The sequence below is a fragment of the Phaethon aethereus genome (assembly GCF_964289735.1).
Source record: "Phaethon aethereus genome assembly, chromosome: Z".
NCBI lineage: Eukaryota > Metazoa > Chordata > Aves > Phaethontiformes > Phaethontidae > Phaethon > Phaethon aethereus.
In genome coordinates, this window is record NC_138577.1 from 10338416 (window position 1) to 10359071 (window position 20656).

A 20656-nucleotide genomic window follows, 5' to 3' on the forward strand; every position below is an offset into this window, starting at 1 on the left:
GGGGGTTGTGGTGATGTGGGTGTTGGTCTCTTCTCCCAACTAACTAGTGATAGGACGAGAGGAAATGGCCTTAAGTTGCACCAGGGAAGGTTTACACTGGGTATTACGAAAAATTTCTTCACCAAGAACGTGGTCAAGCATTGGAACAGGCTGCCCAGGGAGGTGGTGGAGTCACCATCACTGGAAGTGTTCAAAAAACGTGTGGATGTGGCACTTCAGGACCTGGTTTAGGGGGCATAGTTGGCGCTGGGATAACGGTTGGAATTGATGATCTCAAAGGTCCCTTCCAACCTTAACGATTCTGTGATTCTTATTCCAAAAAGCCATCAGAGACTCAGTGTGTTGGCACAGGCTGAGTCCAGGTACAAAGCACAGCTCTAATATGATGCCAGCATGTCTCCTCACGCCACACTGGCACCCCAGACAAATACAAACCTGATGTGGTTTTTGATTCTTGTTTTATAGTGATCAAAAATAATGACATGTTAGAATAAAGCCAGGTCTGCAACTATAAATGTACATGGCATCCTAAATGCTGTCATACTAGAATCTTTTAAAATGGTGTCATACACTATCCCACTTCTGTTGGAAACACCCCTCCTGATGAATCTTTACACTTCATCAGCCTTTTTTCCATGATTAAATGACATCTGTGGGACATGATCGCTCTATGTTTAAGAAGTATATTAATGATTTACTACTACACTAGTACTCATCTGTATTATATTTCTTAGTAAAATGAAAACATCAAGATGGTTTATTGATCTCTTTTTAAAAAGTGTTATAGCCCCAAAAGTAGAGATGTTAGTCTTTAGTCTTTACTCAGATTAGTGGATTACCATTGCCCAACCGATGTAGATTTGACATGGTAGCTCTTGGTAAAGGTTTAAAATATCACTTCTGGCCACTTCAATTGCCTTGAATCCACTGAAGTTACATATTTCAAAGAGCATGTTTGATGGCTAGTAACTGAAAAATCAGGTATTTATTGCAAGTGCAATACAGACTTAGCCACCTAACTGATGACATACAACTCCAAAAATGATGGCCTGGGCTGCACAACAAACACCACACTAAGGATTTCCTTTTGGTGCATGGATTTTATGTGAATGTGACCACCGAATATTGACTCAACCAGGATGTTTACGGAACAGATTTAACACTTTTTCATACTCCTATATTCAGGAAATTAAGAGACAATAGAATTGATGCAACACAGAAACCACTACCTTGCTAAGAGACACATATCAGTGAGGTACTTATTGGTACGCTCTGATGTCCAGTATCAAGGGAAGGAACAAAGGGAAGAGATCCTGGCACGAGGCTGTGTGCAGTGAAGCTGTGGGCTCTGCCCAGGTTCTGGGCTGCCAGTTCCCTGTCCCTAGGAACTGAACATGACAAATACACCATGTACTTTTGTTAGTCTGATTCTTGCCATCTTACAGCTACTGCTATCAATCTTAGGTCTTGGAAGTCTACCTTTACACTAGTTTGCTATAACCTGTTTGTAAAAGTCTGTCCAGAGCTGTTGCCACCAATGCCACTCTGACACTGTGATGTGGGTTTAGAAGCTTGCATTATTTGTATTGTCAAACCATCTCAGCCCTACTGAGAGTCAACAGCCAGCAGATAAAACTATCCCATCTCTCAGAGACATGACTTTGTCAAAAGGATGAAAGATGCAGATGGAGATTAAAGGAGCACAAAGTTAAAAAGAAGAAAAGGATTAAGTATGCATCAATCAAACAGAAGGGCATGCATTATACAAAGAGGTGAAGCCTGGTACTATTGACAGAAGACTGAAAATACTTGCACATTGTTTTGTTTCAATCTCTTGCGTGTGCTAGAAGCCATACGTAAACTTTTCTACACAGAAGAACTGGTGATTTGTCACTGAAGGTTAGTTACAATACTTCTCTCCCTCAGTCACTGGTGATATCTTTTGAGTATGATTTAGAGTTTAGGTGGATTTCCTAGGCAGAGACCATCCTTGTGGTCAGTGGAAGGAGGGATTGGTTTGAAACTCTTGAAATTAGGATGGGGGTTGGGATGTAAAAAAACCACACAAACAAACAAACTCTGGAAAAAAAACTCTGAACTCTAAAAAGAGGTCTTAAAGATGTAAGATATGATTGCAGGAAGGATGTAGTCAGAACAGACATATGGAGGCAAGAGTCACCACGTGACTCAGCAGTTCCAAAAGTCAGGAAGAATTAAGGAACACGGTAGGAGCACATGGCTGAAAGTTCATGCAACACCCAAAACAATGTGAAGACTTATGTAACTGAAGTAGTAAGGAAGAGAAGATGGCAGATAAAATAAAAAGAAGCATCTTTGTCATTTTCCGCAGAGCCCTATAGACTGATACAGTTGGCAACCAGTCTTCAAAGGAAGGTTTCAGAGAAGCAATGGTGACAAGATCTGAATAAGTAGACAAGATACACATTCAGAAAACTTATTCTGAAGGAGCAGAATGAATATTGAGCAGTCAAAGAAGGCTTTACAGTAGTTCAGGAGCAAGACGAAGGACTAGAGCAAGGGCTGGTGTTTTAACTGTTGACACACTGAAGGCATGTTTTTGCAGCAAAGGGAAAGGAAGCTGCAATAGCTGTCAGCAGCTCCAGATGCATATGGAGGAGAATGGCCCCAAGGTTATGAATCTGAGTGACAGGGAGGTTGTGGCATTATCAAAATCAGAAGTGAAGAGAGATTTGGAAGAAAAAGTAATGAGTTCTGTTTTGGCCAGATTAGGAATGATCTGAAGGCAAAACAACCAGCAATACATGTCAGGGAGGCAGTCAGATATGCGAGACTAGATGGAACAGAGCAGACCATTTAAGAGTTATTGGCAGAGACATGATAGCCCAATTCATGTAACTGGATGTTGTCATCCAGGGACATGGGTACAGAAATCTCCAAGCAAATCAAGGAATGATTAAATCCCTTCCCTGCCACCTCACAGAGGTTCCTACCTAGTTCACAAAGAAATTATCTAAAACAGTGCTGCAAAAACATGCATAAAACCCCCCATCTCTCCATAAAATCTAAAGATCATACTGTTTCTAAAATTAAGGCAACCACTAAATGAAAGTTAACCCGAACAATAACTTTAGCTAAACTTTTAATATAATAAGATGAAGAATATGAAAAGGCCATTCATAATGGAATTCATTGAGTTAGGAATGCCATGCTTAGCTGCCTTATAACAGATAATTAATGATCCTATAAAAATCCAGCAGTACGAACTCTCCCGGTTGCCCGCAGAACTGTTCTTTTTGCTGGGTAGGGCAAGCAAGCATCTGCTTCCACAAATACTGCCCTTTGAGAAGCTGAAAAGCTTTTTTCCCCTGCTCCTTCAGGGACCACACTGCCATTTCCATGACACACTGAGCTTTGAACCGTTACCCAAATCAGACTATAGCATTTGGCAACCCAGTACACATCTGTCATGATAGACTGGTTATTGGTGAAATGTTAAAGAAAAAGTCATTAACTCTTTTCCATTGCTTCTAATACCCCACCTTCCTCTAGATTATTTATAATCCCCACTAAACCCACCCTCTGTTTATAGTCTTTTAACACAACAGAGAAATATATACTGTCTGGAGATCTGTCTTGCCTTATACCACTCCCAACCATTTGGTACAAAAGATGTTCTCTTGCCATCAAAAGGCCTGATCCCTCCTGAAGCCTTGATGCTTAGATTCAAGGTTAAAGGATTAAGGCCTGAAGCGTTGAGCAGCAGAGGAAAGCAAGCCAAATATCAAAAGAAACACAAAAATCAATCCTCTTCACCGCAGGAGCAGTGTGAAGAACAAATCAGCTGGGCTGAATCTAAAATTTTCTCTGCATGGCTCTCAAAAATTAGCACTGTTATAAATGTAATGGGTAGCTCTGTAAAGCCTCAGCACCCATGCAAAGCCACAGAGTTCAGCTGAGCACACCAGTATGGTCTGGAAAGTTTTATCTCAGAATAATTCAGTGACAAATACACAAAGTTCACTTCAGAGAAAGTGAGAGCCAGAGAGCGAGTGAGAGCACGCGTGCCATTATCTTTATATGTAGTCTGTATATCTGCAAGTGGCAGAACCTAATATTTACTGGAGTTTGCCTTTTGCTTCAATTCTCTCTGTGCTGAAGCGCAGCCAAGGTCACAAGAGGGGTGGAGGAGTGGGTTCAGCTTAGTGCAGCTGTGATCATGGCCAGAACAGCAGAGTACAAAGGATTTCTTGCTTAACTTTGTAATACCAATAGCTTTTGTTCTTAGTCCTGCCCCATCAGTTCTGATAGAAGCTTTTAAATGGTGTGAAAGTTGTGCGGGTGGGTTTAAAATCTCCTAATTTAAAACTACTCCAGAACATTCTGTTTTATAAGATTTGTCTTAACTTTTCCAACTCACAAATTTCTGGGACGTGTAAGTATCTAGATTAAACATAATTTTCTCTTCATCCAAAATTACATACAAAAATAAAAAGTAACAAAATTATGTCTGAAAAAAGTAATCCACTCCAATTTATAAAAATAGAATTCAGGTTTACAAAATTCAATTCAGGCAGTAAACTAACTGTCTACATTTTCCTGTAAAGGAGGCATCTGCGAATGACTTGCAAAAATGTCTCTCACTGTCTGCAAGTGCTGGCAAGAAACAAAGTCCTTCAGGAGATGTATGAATTTTAAATATTTCAACCCAAAGAAAAAAATTCTCCAAGCATTTTCAGTTCTGATAAGTGATATTAGAGAACCATAACCATGCAGAAGACTGGCAGGGCATGCAAGTTTTGTAAAAATACGAAAGCACTTGAGTTTTAGCAAGCCTGTTTTCACTGATTGCTATCCTATGCTTAGCAGTGTTTCTAACACCAGAGCTCCTGTGCTTCTTGAAGACCTCACCTATAGGTTTGGCTCCGTCTCCCTACAGAAACTGCTTATGGTATCTTCTACTTAGATCTTACACCTCAAGTCTGTCAGTAGGCTTCCTGCTCAAGGTTACTTTGGACTGTAATGGAAATGATGTAATACTGTTGTGTGCAGCATACATGATCATGAGAACAGAATCAGCATAATTCAGGTAAATGTAAGACAGGCAGCTTCAAAACACTGCCTCATTTGAAAGTAAACCTGAAAATGAGATTAGTGAAGCAACCAGGTCAGCAGAAATAAACTCACTTCCCAGTCCAATAACTATCACTGCCTACCTTAAAAAAAAAAATATGAATAAGCATGCATAAAAATATGTAAAAAATTGTCACAGACCCCCATTCAGCAATAAGATTTTAGTAACCACATCAGAACAAAAGCCTTCACTCTGCACAAGAACACCTACTACCTTCAGAGTCTGCTTGGGGCACTGATGACGAAAAAGTGCATATCTAACTCTGACTATACTCTCCCGTTACATCACAACAGACTCCAGCAGCCATCTGTTGACGGGATGCTGTGCCTTTGTACAGAGAGACAATGCCATGAGAGAAAGAAAAACTCATATCTGCACCTAATTCAGCATTTGCACTATTGGCAGATCTGCAAGCATTTCTTTTACCATCCAAACAAGTGTTCGCTCCACAAATACCCTGTCTAAAAATGACACAAACTTCAATGTAAAATCATCTGGAACACAAAAGTAACTTGAGTGTTGAAAGTAGCACTACTAAGAAGTGGGTAAGCCACTTCCAGATACACAGATTTTATGGGCCATTTGCAAGCACAGTTGATTTCAGCCTGATTTAATGTGCCAGTCTGTCAAAACAGCGAATTAATTAAAAAAATCCCAACAAACTGTATTCAATAAATTCCTAAAAGTTGGACAAATACTATGTAGATTCACCTCAAGAGACCGAGGACAACTCACAGATGAACTGAAGCCTGCGAGGTCTTGGACAACAAGCCAGTTGTGGCACTGGTGATGGTTTCTCCTCCAGAGGGTCAGGACAAGAGTAATAGGAGGTGACGCACGCCGGCATGAAGAACGGACCAGAAAACTCCAAATACGAAACAAAGTGGGTGCTACCATTGCCACCGGTTTTTAAATACCAGTTCTCTTCAAAAACGGTAGTAATGGGGCCAGCGCAAATCAGGTCTGAGGTGGCAAAGCTGTGTGATTGCCTGTGATTTTTATTTTGTTATTAGATTAGTCAGAGGCAGGGACTGTGTGAACAAACCTGGATATGCCTGGGACAGCAGGGGGAGCTGCGAGTCTGTGTTCCTCTGCACGCCTATTTAATTGTGTTGAGTATTTGGACAAAAACACAGAAGTATGCTTCCACATCACCATAGAAAGATGCCTGCATGTCTAACAAGCCACAAAAAAAATCAAGTTCATAACAAAGCATTAAACAAGGAGCAAGATATAATTGTCACCTTCTCTCACAAGATAATAAAAATAAGTTACACCATAAACATAAAAATCTTAAAAGACGCCTGACAGCATTCCCTCCTGGAACTATCACCATAGCAATGAGCATTCAAATAGAGGGAATATACTGCTGAATTCTGTGTTTGATACTTTCAACTAACTAAAAATACAAACCGGAAAAAATACACACACATGATACAGAATGAAGCACACAAACATGAAAAGCCTTCAGTGAAATTAAAGGTTGCAAATTCCACCTGCAAATCTTTAATACTCCAGGAAAGGAATCCTTTAGCCAGGTAGTATATGTTGAAAGAGTGCTTGCAGATAACTGTAAACCCATCCGATAGCTGCTGTATCCAACAATTCCTATTTATAACATTTTGCACAGGTCAGTGTAGAGGTGCAGTGGCAGCATTGTGTGAAATCTGAGGAAAAGCTGCACATTACAGAGAAGGCAGTAGAAAGCTGTACTGGCAGAGCTGTACAGGAAACCTAAGAATCGGCAAAGCAGGGAACCTTGTATGTTAAGATTTAGGCACACTCTGGGGAGGGGTGCTTGCAAAGTAGCAAACCGTATCTTCTCTAGTTGGTGCTATTAAATAGGTCTTATTTCCATGACATTCAGATCTGAAGTTAAGATTAAATAAAGGAGAGGAGTGGATTGTTTTAAAATTCCTCTCCCAGATGCAGACGTCAGGAGCACACACAAAAGCAGGTGCTGGGTGTATTGATCCTACTGAATACGCATGGAGTGGGTACTTGAGCACGTACCAAGCATCTGCGTGTGGGAGATGGAAAGCACTTTGTACAAGGCTGTTTTATGCTAAACAAATGCACCAGGTTATGTTTTTGTTTTGAATATTTCAAAGCATTTTGCACACTGGGGAAGACTTGAAAAGAAATTATACAGCCAACCAGAAAACTTGCCATTAATTGCACAAGTTACTGTCACCATAACTGAATATTGGCTGTGGGCTCACTTAGGAGCACTCCAAGCCACTAAAAAACATCCTCAGTAAAACCTGATCTGACTGTTGCGCCTTAGAGAACTGGCAATCTGCATCTGAAGACTCTTCAGGTCCCATGCGCCAGCCCATCTGCAAGCAGGCAAAGGGACAGACACATTTCTTCCCAACAGCTCCTCAGCATACCTGGCAGGGAATTGACAAATACAACACTGGAAATTCATACTGGGACCATCCAAAGAGGCAGAGGTGGACAAAGCTTGCTGACTTTGATAATGAAAAAAACATAACGGCACATTTTGAAGAGAGCACAAAACAGCAATCTATTAGAAAATTTGGTTAGAGTTTGTAGTAATCCCCAGGATGAAAGTTTTCCTTTTCACAGACCAAAATCTCTATCAGAAATCAAACTCTGTACTGTATTTGCTCAGGGAATCTTTTTTTCCTTTTTCAAGAAGGGAAAAAATTAATCCCTACAGGAGATGACAAGATGCCTTTTAAAGTACGTATCTCATTTCTGACTACAATTACCTTTCAATAGCCTGGCACAGCTGCACGCTCCTATTTGCTTTTTGTTTTTCATTAAGGGCGCCTCTGTTATTTGTACCCATCCTATAGCATTTATGCCTGGCAGTGATGCACATTCCCTTGCCTACGATTCTTCCCACATATAGTAGAGAATGAATTACAATTAGATTTTCGTAATTGTAGATAATTAACTCAAAATGAGCTGTTAATTATAAAAAAACTATGTTTTTAAGTTCTTGATTATATTATTTATTTTACTTCTAAACTCCAATATCTCACTTCAGCAAGTTTAGTATTTTAAAGGACTTTCACCATTTCCTTTAAAATACAAGGACATTTTTTAGACAAGTTGTGCTTATTTGAAGACTGAAATCAAGTTTCATGCTGTGAGGTTTGCTAGAAGAGCTCTCATGCTGGAAGTCAGAGAAGGCTGGTTTTCCATTAGGGTTCTGATAGCACTTGCTGTAACAAGAACCATTTGGCAGATCAATTAAAAAACAAATAACAAAATAAAATTAAAGAAACCCCAAACCCCAACAACAAAAAAGAAACTGTCAAAAAAAAAAAAAAGATTTATTCCGACCAGCTCTTCCTCCTTTCTAAGCTCTAGCCATGCACTTGCACACTCTCTCTCTATATTGAAGAAAACATCCCTTATATATTCAAATGCATAAGAGAGACAAATGGACTTGTCTTCTGTAGGCTCTTTCAGTCTTACATTAGAGTAAATTATTTAGGGACTATTCATCTGGTAACCTTTGCAAAACTGAAGATGGCATATAGGAAGAAAAAATTCCAAGTGTTTTGCTGCCAAACTTTGGAACCAGCTGGCATGGCAACATGAGACTGCAAGAACACGTATTAACTTTGAAAAATTACAGTAAATTAAACAAGGGGAGGGGTGAACCTTTTGAAATCTGTAACTCTCATTTTGTTAACAGCACAGGTTTTCTTTGTTTTCCCTGCTAGGTTATGAGTCTTCTTCCAGGTTTTTGGTAAACTGTTGCCAAGAAGCCCTACAGATGTTCTAGGTTACATTTTTCCTCCAAGGGGCTTAATATGCTGCTGCATCTTAAACATATCATGACCCTGTATCTCTTTTGTTACAGCAATCACACTTTGATCACTTCAGTCCATGTGAAAGTGAAAAAAAAAGGCATCAGAATACAACAAGGATATGCCAGTAACTCACAGCAGCCAAATACCTGGTTAAGCAGAAAAGTATTCCAAGGAAACTAACAACTCCTGCTTTTCTGGAGAATGAAGTCTTATCACTTTTCAGTGATGAGGGATCTCAAAAAAATAAAATAAAACCGGTATCACTTGATGTTCAAAATATAAGAAAAGAGAAAGTACTGGACCCTTAGTTTATAAATAAATGAACAGTTTTTCCAGTGTTCTCATAGTGGAGAGAAAAGCTTATTGTTTTAAAGTCTTCTTTTGTCACTAAAGAAGGGGCCATTCAAAGGACAGTTGCTCTTCCTGTCCACCAAACAGGGGATATTTTGGTCAAAAGAACACCTATAGTTAAAGCATAGAACAGGAAGCCATTACTTTTTGAGAAAGGGGGAAAAACCTTGTCAAATCCACAGTTTTTAGTTATTGCTTTTCTTATAAGTCTGAATCTTCTTCCAGTGTTAACAGGAAATGTGACAGGGTTGGACAGAAAGAAAGCACAAGAATGTATTGATTAAAGTTTTAAATAGCATGCAAAATTGAGATAAAGAGCTAAATACTGACTTAACTCTACTTCCAGTTATTTCAGTGGTAGTTTGCTCTGATCGCACTGAAGCAGAGGTGCAACATGGCGTTGTTAAAAAAACAAGTAACTGTCACCAATTGTAAAAGATCATTTCTATCCGAAAGTTAAGGGGTAATGTATTTTTCACATGAGGTCCAAACCAAGACTAAAGAGATGTTCTGATCTTAAGTGAAAGAACTATAATGCAGTACCTAGAACAAAGAACAAAAGGTAAGACTTTGTTAAAAATCCACTTTGCACTGGGCTAGGTTAGTGTCTTTAAAGGATGACACACAAAACCTGGAGACCTCTACAGGAAGCCAACCCCTAAACCTTGAGTAATAACAGGTCAGCACAACTTGAGTTGACTCATAAAACCCAACAGTCAATGAATTTTACCTTTCCTGCAGAAAAGAACCTCTTAATCTAAAACAAACACATGAACAAATACACTTAGCCAACAGCACACTGTCAAGAAGATATATGGACACTGCCAAGTACTTAGAAGTGAAGAGAGGCTTTACCTTAGCCCCAGGCTGTTGCCGTTCATCATCAGACCAAGTTCTCCAGGTGCTTCATCAATGGGTGTGTCTTCTGAACCAGGTACATGGCCTCTAAACCTGAAAAAGCAGACTTAGCTGGTTTTGCAGCTGGTCAAATCATCACACCAAAAATACACCACAAAAAGGGGAGTTGTGTGTCCACAAACAGGGAATGTAATGATGGTAAGTGCAGAAGCTTTCATGAGTGTTTTAACACTTTCAAATATACTTTTGTATTGGAAGGCTGACTTAGCTACAGTGCCTTCTAACGGTTTCCATTGAGAAGAAGATTAGAAAAATTTCATTTACTGATTTCCAAGGACCCGCTCCCTTAAGAAAATGGTCATAGTGTCCAACAACAAACATCCCTGTTGGGCTCAGATTACAGCTCCAGCAACACCAGAACTCAAAGGTGTCATGTGTAAACCACATAAAATGTAGATTTTTTTTTTTTTTTTTGAGATGGTTGTGTCTCCTGAAACTATGGGCCTACAGATGATGACCCATTTTTAACAGATTACCCCATCTTTTTCTTTCTCTCCAATTAAGATAGAAAAGTCAACAATAGAAGTGCTTCTCCCTTTATATTTGAACAAAATTCCTGTTTCCAGGATTTACCCATATTTGTCTACCGTGGTGTGGTTTGCACCAGCAGGAGTCACTGAACTGCCCCTTTCCCTGCACACACACCATTTTTGATAGCTGAGCAACTCTGTCACACAGAGAAACATGGCAAACAAAGTACTATGCTCACTTGAGGCTAAATAGAGAAATTTGGGAAATTAAAATGCAGTTATGATGCAGCATGGCCAAAAAAAGGATCAGTTCATACTTTCACTAAAAGAGCAGAAGAGTTAATAGCCAGTAATTACAAATGGTCAGACCTTTTACTTGTCGTTCAACGACAATACTTTCACCAGCTCAGAATGGACCTTAACCAGCACTCCACCCATACAGAAGGACGGACAAAAATAAACACTATCTGAAAATTGATTTTTGTTGTATTGTTTTTTTAAACTGTCATGACATTAAGAGATGAACTAGGTTAGAGCATCCTGACAATGAAGCAATAAGTATTTGTGCTTAGCTAAACAAATTTTTATTGTTTGTAGGATATAAAATTACCCCCTTATCAAGTGCAAAAGTGAATTATATACCTAGAACTGAAACAGAACTGTGATACCTGAGAGATTTATCTGTAAGTATCAAACATAATACTGAAGAGACTGAGTATTTTTTAAGAGCAAGTACACTATATTCGACTTGCTTTTCTTAGAGAGAATTTGGCAAATGTGCTTTCACCTGCACCTCTGAAAAGAGACCACAAAAATACTGAGTCCTCAGACTGATCATATATGATTTTCTTTCATATAATTCTTTTAGGTAACCAGAGCGCTGGTTACCTAAAGTTACCTAAACCATGATGTTTTTGTTTTGTTTTAGTTTTTTTTTTTTTAAGAAAATGGCTAAAATAGGCATAATGGCATTAAAAAGCACATCATTATAGATATATTTAAGGTCCTTTTTTTTCTGGGCTTATGTGCCTCAAATGCTGAAAAAAATCCATTAGGAACAAAACCCACCAAAAAACTCAGTCTGTATGTCCTTCATACTCTGCTTTTTCTTTAGGGGGGTGCATGCATAGAATTAAGGTATCTGATGACTAAGAATCCATCTGTTCATAGTTAATTCTCACCTGAAGTCATAATCCTTTGTTTGTGACCTCAGTCATTTTCAACACACACAACTGTGATTGTCTTTAAGACAGGTATTTTTAAAGCCATATAAACACGTAATTTTCAATGTAAGGCACAATCCGAAACAGAAACAAAAGACCACCTAAATTACAGTATCCTTTTTTAGAGTTTTAAAAGTAAGCAGGGGTTAGGATTAAGAAGAGAAAGTGATATATTCCCATGGTGCTTATAATACATGAATGTAGGAAGTGGGTCTCGCAATGCAGACTCTCAAGGGATGCTGTCAGCTGTTGCCGTATTAAAACAGTATAGAAATAAGCAACCTTGTGAAACCCTCCTATTGTATCTTCTAAAAGACTGCTAGATTTTCCCCATTTGTTTCCCTTCCTCACACTGAAATACTAGTATATAACTGAGCTATCCTGACTAATTCTACTGGCTTTAACCAGCTCCCTTTCACTGATCTTCTCCACTCTAGTAACATGATACCAATAAACCAGTTTCTGCCTCTTTCCCAGAGGCCCCATTTACATTGTCAGGAAGGTGTTACCTCACCTTTGGCAACAAACTCACAGGTCTTTCAAGCCACATCCCATATTTCTGTGGTTATTACCTTTCCCTTCTTCTAGCTTTAAGCATGTATTGTGCCTCAGTCTTGGTTTTCTCCCTTCCACAAACACCACTGGAAAGAAAATGTCTTTGCTACACAGGGCTCCCTTCCTTTTCCATACACATTAAAAAAAAGATATATTTCATACAGATAGAGAGAGAGAGATATAAAAAATTATCTCAATCTTTTCTTTAAAACCCACTTCTTCCAGTCCCTACCTAGGAAGGTGCAATACTTCAAAACTGACCTCTCCAAGGAAAGAAGGGGGAATGCTGCACCTATGTCATCCATACTCACACTGCTCTCTTGCCAAAGGTCTGTATTCCTTCAAATGCCTGCACTAAGATCAACCACTCGCTTTCTTCTACTGCTCCTCTTTTCCTAACTAGTCCATTAGCACTGCTTTTCTTGTGCCTTTCTTTCTACCACATACTGTTTTCCTCTGCTGCTTTCCACAGCTGTCATGCTGTTTCCCAACAGTATATGCTAATATACTAAAAAGTCTCCTCTCCTCTAAATCACTGTTAGAATTTGTGCCACAGGTTTGCCTACCATATTTTATCAGTTCCATTCTCCCACTTCAATTAACTATTGCCCATATGTTCATTAGAAATTTTAGAATTTTTTTTTTTAATTATAAATCTCAAAATCACCTGTTATAATCCATTCGGGATTGGTGTAACTGCTGTTGTTTTAGGAGCAGTTTTGCTTCTTGCTTAGCCAACAAGTGTTGGAGTCGTTCCTTTTCAATTTCCAGCTCCATTTTCTGCAGAAGCAGCTTCTGCCTTCTTCCTTCGTACAGCCTTTTAGCCTGCTCTGTTTCTTTAGGCTCTGAGTCCGCACTGTCATTCAGCCCAGAAACTCGAGAGCGCCTAGAATAATCACAGGTTTTGTGAACTGCCCCGGGGTGACTTCTAAGCACCTGGCTGATATGGTGGATCTCCTGCACACTCCCTGAGCTCCCTACATGTCTGCAGGCACAACCGTGACTCACTTGCTGAAGGCATGTGCTCTGAAACTCATTTGCTTTCTGGTCCATCTCCTGAGCTGGTTTTAAACGGTGAGGGCTCCTCTGCTTGGCTGGCGAAATCGTATTGTTACACTTTCTGTGCAAGCCATTTTCTACCGGATATTCCTTCAGACATTCCTGATGGTTGTAATGGAATTCAGTCCCGTAATTGTGATTATTCCTACACGGCTGAGACAATGAAACACAGGCTGGGCTTCCAGCCTTCGGTGCTCTACTGTTCTTATAAAAAGTTTGAGGTCCCCCAATACCCAGGTAGGAACCATCCAGCTCCAGAGATGGTTGTTGGCATGAGCTCTTCTTACTGGATACCTGCAATAAGATAAACGATTTCCTGTGAATTACCAAAATTTAACTTTCCTCAGTAATTTCACTTAGTAAATGTGTTCTCTCCAAAATAGACTTGCTGTATCATGCTGATGGACATGCAGCCAAACGCGAGAAAATGTGTATCACAAGTCAGACATGAATCTGCTATCAAATCTACATTTCATTCCACCTACACAAGTATAATAAATGTAAAACTACTGCCTGCAGGATCCTCAGCATACAGCGAGTCACTTCAGAGTATCAAGTAGTTGTGAGCATCTCAGGTTACATAAAATCAACTTGAAGAGTGGCAAAAACATTAAATGTTAATGTTTGAAAATGTTTAATTTTGAACACTGAGCCAAAAAATCCATTCAGCCACTATAAATACTCTTTGATTGGCCATTACACAGCAGGAGATTTGATGTAAAACATTTCACCTTGCACTGAATAGGATATTACTTACCGCTGGAAATTTGATGAGAGTTTTGAAATAGCTTTACAGAAACAAGGATAAAAAACAACTACTTTCTGTAAAAAATGATCGTACATCAAAATCTGTCATTTAAATACAAAACATGTTTAAATTCAGCTATAAACATAAGTGATTTTTCAATTAAGCTGGGCAAGTGATTATACTCTGATAAAATTCTGAAGAAAGAAAGCAAGTGTAATTCACATTTGTCAACCCAGTGCAAGAAAATTCTAGTGGTTTTGTTATACTCATGGATATTATGTAACAGACATCAAAATCCTATTTAGGAGTATCTTTGCACTACGGTTCATCTAGGCAGTTAGGCATTTGAGTTTTTATGCACATCAGAACAGCAGTGAATCAGGCACTCATATTTCTTTTGCTAGACCCGTGCATTAGTTTAAATAACATACTAAATTTAAACTCCTTCAGCCTTTGGGACCTTCCACAAAGATCTAATTTTTTTAATTATAGAAATAAGGTTTGTTAAAGATAACAAAACCACTGCAGTGAAAGTGGTTTAGCAGGCCAATTTGGTATCCACTGATGGAAAGAAAAGTATCATTTGCACTCTGGCAATGCTTAAAAAAGATAGGTATGATCCACATAAAATGGAAGACAGTCAGCAAGCTCTGAAACACTAGCACTTAGGAAGGCAAGCAAGTCTCCAACAATGATTAGAAGAGAGCTATAACCCAAATCTATGCAGTGTTTACATGTATAATTTAAATTCTTTTTTATAAATAAACAAAATACCAAATATACTCTGCCACCCTTCAAGACAAACAATTACAAGTTTCTTGTAGATTTCACAGAATGTAAATTAACATGTATTAGTACCTGAATAGTGTTATTTTTTATTTCCAGTTTCATGGATACAATTTTATCATCTCTACCATGTGATTGAAAGACAAGGATGTCATGTTTTGCCCCAAAGGGTCTGGTGAGTTGGAGGCATTTGCATTAATGTCAGTGCTAAATGTCTGAGGAAAGTCTGGTGCTTGGACTGGGTGAAAAGTGCAGAACATTAAAATATTTCAAAGTCAGAGGGGCTGGCAGGGCAACTGAGCAGAAATGCAACATGCTGCCAAAGAGACGGAGTTTTGTTATTTATTATTTGTAGTGTGCCATCCTTGTCTGCAATATTTTCTAGACAAATAAAGGCTACAACGCCCTTTTAATCTAAATTAGACAATACATAAAGGGAGGGCCAGCAAGTGAAAGAAGTATTACAGAAAAGGGAAAGTAAGAGAGTCCTGTGGTCACGCACTATCATTTTCCACCTCACCTGCTTCTGCTAGCATAGCGTTTAGGGCACCTAGTTTCCCAGCACCCTAGGACAGCAGACGTTGGCAGACCTGAAGGCATTCTTAGAGGATCCTATCAGAGCTGGCAGCTTAGGGTGGTCTACAGAAAGCATACACCTACCCTTCTGCAGCCCATAAACAGGAGTAAAAAGGAATAAAAATAGAAGACTCAAACGATGAAATAACTGAGTATTTCTTTATTTTAGAAGTTTATTTCATTGACTGAAGGGAAAAGATAATGTTAAGAAACGTAAGCACACGAATGAAGATGGTACAAAATAATTATCAGGCACAGGTTTAAGAATAAAGGCCCACACGGCAAATTAACTTCATGGCTGAGACTCTATTAAGAGTCCCTGAAGGCCCTAAAAGAGAGGTACCAGTTAGCATTTGTTGACCTTGGCCGCCATTAAATATGCCCTGATGGTCTCAGAAATGGCATTGACATTTAAAGATTTCATAACAAGGCAGAGAAACTTTAATATTATTTCACAGTTACAACATGTTTGCGGGGGGGGGAGGGGGCGGTGTGTGAATTCTCATTAATGTCATTGAATGCAAGTGGGGTTTTTTTATTCCTTTAGAAGGAGGAGGTCATATTAGGCAGAATATTGAGTTCCAACATGCCTTTGATAGCTATTCAGTATTTTGCAGGGTCTAACCCCAAAGAAAAATTAACTATTTATTGAGTGTCAGAAGCTAGTTGCCAACTATTTCAGCAGTGTGTGTTTTTCTGTTAACACTTTATCTGAAAACTACAGCTGGATGGTAGAGGCTGCAGGGAAACCGGACTGACATTTAAACTTATGAGGGATCAGATGAGACCAGAGCATGCCATGACAGACCTGTAAGATGCAGGCCAGGTGAAAGGGAAAAGAAAAGAAAAAAAATAGAATTCCAAAGACTCACCTACTACTGTGAGTCTGAAGTTGCACAAGCATAAGGAACTGGGTAATTTTACAAGATAAGGTTAAGAAAGATATTGCCTATGGGACACATGGAAACCATGACGGACCATGATGGAACAGCTGTGCTTTCCCCTCTGTGGAGCTCTTCCAGGCTTGCTGTACGGTATTTAAAGATATAACTTCCTTTAACTGAGGCTTAAACAAACAAACTCAGACTGCTCCTTGCAACATATGGAGTTAATAAGACTTGATCAGATGTGAAACTCTTGCATGGAAACAAGGAGATATTAAAAAATAGTTCAAATAATCTTTAAAAGGGTTTAAAGAGGAAGACATGGGGAGATCTTTGAAATCTTCACTGCAATCACAGTAATTTTTGCTCAGGGATTCAGAGCAGAGCTTAAACAAACATACAGTCTTTAAAACCTCCTACAAACAAACAGTGCACCAGGTTTATGCACACAGCATTATGATCTCTGCAAATTCTTCTTAAATGCAACTTATGTGCTCTGCAGTGTTAATTCACAGCACTAGCAGGAGAGACACATTTACAAGACTGACTCTAGCACACAGGGCTTTGTATTGCAAGGGACGACCTAGTAACTGATGAGATCTTACAATCTCAATGCAGGCAAGGTCCTGACAGATTTCACTGGTAGCTCTGCATGTACAAAACATGTTTAAGAAACAGCCCTAAATCATCATCTCAAGAAGTCTTACACTCTGAAGACAAAGGCTAGGGTCTTAGCAAAATTCCTATAGACGTTAACAGTGTTAGAGTTTAACCCATAGCACCAGGGTTTGTAGTTTGTAGCTGAAATGCATTTGAATACAGAAAAAGAGGCAATGAACTAAAATAGTTCTCAGTTGCATCTTAAGAACATTTCTGTAACCTGGATTTTCAGCTCTTGGGTTTCTTTTTGTGGGGTAGAAACAGAGGGAGAAACATGCAAGTTCAGAAGTAGTACATTGTGCTGACTGAGCAGGGACTCTGGAGGAAGCCAAGAACAACAAACAGAAGCAGTAACCAGAGGAGAAATACAGAAATTTAAAGATATTTAAAGATGAAGCAAAAACTTCAAAGTGGACAAATGAGAGGCTACCATACATAGGAACATCTTCAAGAGCACCAAAGGCATGTATTGGTGACATAGCTGATGCACTCACTAAGGTACACGTCCTAAACCTGCAACTCCGTCACCACCGTGCATTGTTGACATATGGGTCTCATCTGAATAAAGCTCGGTTTAGGTCTGCAGTATAAGCACTTGCTCTTGTCACTAGAATGAGCAGAATATATTATAAATAAGCTCGGATAGGATATTGGAGCCACAGAAATGTCATTTTAAGAACAATTATTTCAAATGATAGGATTATTTGAAGTGCATTACTAGTGATTAAGGAGCTATTCTTTCCAAGAGTCTGTAAGAATTTATCAAAGAGAATGTAAAAAGGTAAAAATTTTAAAGTAAATTAGTAGGATCTACTGAAATCTATCTTTTTTTGTCTTTAAATCATATCATGCTTTATTAAAATCTCTACCATAAGTAACCTAATATCAGTCATTACAAAGTGCCCACATAATAGCTCAGCAACTGTCCCTGTCAGTACCCAAGATAAATACAGTGGATAACTTGGAAGGTAAGCTGCCCATTTTTCAAATAAGAAATAAAGCACCATTTTCTGTAGTAATTATGTATAGCTATGATTGCCTTATTCCACTGAATAAAACAAGCAGTCTCAAATCAAAGAAACTATGTGAATGACAGTCACAAGCCTGTATTTTTCCTGTAAAAATCTACTGAGCTCATTATACTGAAGAGTTGTAGCAAAAAAAAAAAAAAAAAAGGATCACGTCACAAAAAGGTGAATCTATAGCTGCTACCTGACAGCAGAGGAACACCTCCTATGTTTGTGCTGCCTTCAATTTTTTCTCCTCTTTGTTCAGAGGGTTTGAGCTGGGATGCCAGGTGCACAAAAAACCTGCATTCTAAGTGGCATGTGAGCATTTGCTGGCACTCAGCTTTAAGCGTATATTTTGCATTCACAAACATGCCACCATTCTTCTCCAGCTACACAAATATTGTAGATAATCTCTGACAAATGCTTCCATTTCAGATCAGCAAACTGGGTTTACGCTGCTGGTAAGGCAGTCATTAATAATACAGTGCTCCAAGAAAACTAAAGCGAGGTGCCTGTACATTGAGTCTTGGAAGTCACTGTGAGCAGAACGCCCATTAAAGCCCAAACAGTACCTACATATGGCAATGCAATACCCGACCACTAAAACTAAGGAAACATGTTTGCTTTCCAAAACAAAACTATTGGACCTTTTTGCACTGTAGAAAAATGCCACTATAGTAATGTTGACAGCACCAGGTCTAACTATTAACATTCAGTGTGCTGACAACATTATAAAAACAAAAAATCACAATCTTCTGACTTCAATTTTTTACTTCTGCCCTTTATTTTACTGAAGAATCAGTAGTTCAAGACCTAGATAAATATTTCAAAAACTATACTATTTGTGAGCAGAGCAGGTCACTACCATTTCCCAGTGCATTTGGAGTTCGCGTGAAATAAGGGCAGAAGAGTGATGAGCTGCATTTTTAACATGGGCATACACAGAATAGTTGTCTAGCTGATAGAGAATGCGTAATGCAACATCTGCACAGTACGCCTTGCCAAAGCCCATCCCAAATAAACGTAGCGCATTCTCCCTAGTGCAATTAACTCTCGTACTCTGGCAGGTTTTGCTAGAAGATCATCAAGGTAGATTACCTTCCAGCGTATGAACTAAATACTTACAGGTGTTATATCATCAGTTATTACTTACAAACTTCTGCATTTAACAAGACATCCAGGCAAATGAATGATCTAATTTATGAATTATTTATAAGAATTTCACAGCATGCTCTTAGCATCATCCATGGCCTTTTCTAGGTCATATGACACCAATTAGAGCTGAATTTTAAATTATTCAATAACCTGAACTCTCTTGTCATTTAACATATAGATATCAATGCAGTAAACAAGTTAAGTCTAATGGGCCCTGGAGGTTTGCATTCCTCCACCCATCAGCAGCAGAGGCTGTACGCTACCACTGGAATAGAAAATAACAGAATGCAGCAGTCAAAAACATTTGCAAGGTTTTAATAAGTTATTTTGGCTCCCTTAGGGATTTCAGTATAACTTACAAGCACTGAATCTATAACATATTAAAGTCCTTAGCTATGTGCTTTTAAAACAAAATTAGGACATAGCAAAAGAGCAAGTCTGACACTAACCCTAATTTAGGCCCTTAATTTGAAATGTAGTGGAAATTATGGAGTAAGCAAGATTTACTGTGCACAACTCATTACCTTCAGGCTCTCTGGCAGTATAGCCAAAAATAGCCCCTCTCCCAACACATATACACCTGTCTGTAAAGATAAGGCTACATGCAGGGAAATGGAAATGTTAATTTAACAGCTACCAGTTGACAGATATACCTCACACTCCTTAGCAACTGGGTGGAGAAGAGACCTCCGTGATTCTTCTATCCTGCACTGCAGAGACCAGCGCTCTAGGAACCCATCCAGTTTTGGGTATCGGCTTCAAGATTTATCAGTTCAGAGGAAAGGTTTAAGGATCTTTGCAGCATATTATAAAAAGGAAAGGGGCTATAACAGCCTCTGAAGCACAAATGCAATAAAAGACATCTTAAAACCATAGTTTTCCATGATGACTACAACAAGATGATGTCAACAGCAAAGGTACTGGAGATGAGCATGGCTTCATGACTGAAGGGAAGCATACAGACCCCCTATCTACTGCTGATGTAGCCTAAGAAATACAAGACATATGGTGGAAAACTTTTGAGATTGCGTGCAGCTCAGTACAGGTCTAAACTGTGCCTAGCAGCAGCTGACTCATTTTTATAGTATCTGTGCCTCAACTTTCTGAATGCTGCTGTAATAAACCTCAGACCCATTCCCATAGATGGTCACTTGCAGACCCCTACCTTGGAGGACCCAGCGACCACACTCATCCGTACCTTTCCTTTGCACTCTCACTGATTTGCCAGAATTAAAAAATTTCCTAAGCTCTACCCAACAGCAAGAGGAAAGGATGGAAAGGGTGATGTTCAGTTTATCCTTTTGAACACTAGCAAGAAGTTCTCTAGCTACTGCTGTCAAGATGAATGCCAAAA

General features: G+C 39.0%; 1 protein-coding gene across 1 annotated transcript in view; it reads right to left on the reverse strand.

Annotated features, from left to right (window-relative positions):
• Positions 1-20656, reverse strand: part of KIAA1328 — a gene marked incomplete at both ends in the record, with an annotated part of 179903 nt that overhangs the window by 43115 nt on the left and 116132 nt on the right. The window contains 2 exon segments of the mRNA XM_082012848.1: positions 10114-10203; positions 13092-13777. Of these exon segments, the coding sequence (XP_081868974.1) occupies positions 10114-10203; positions 13092-13777 (776 nt within the window).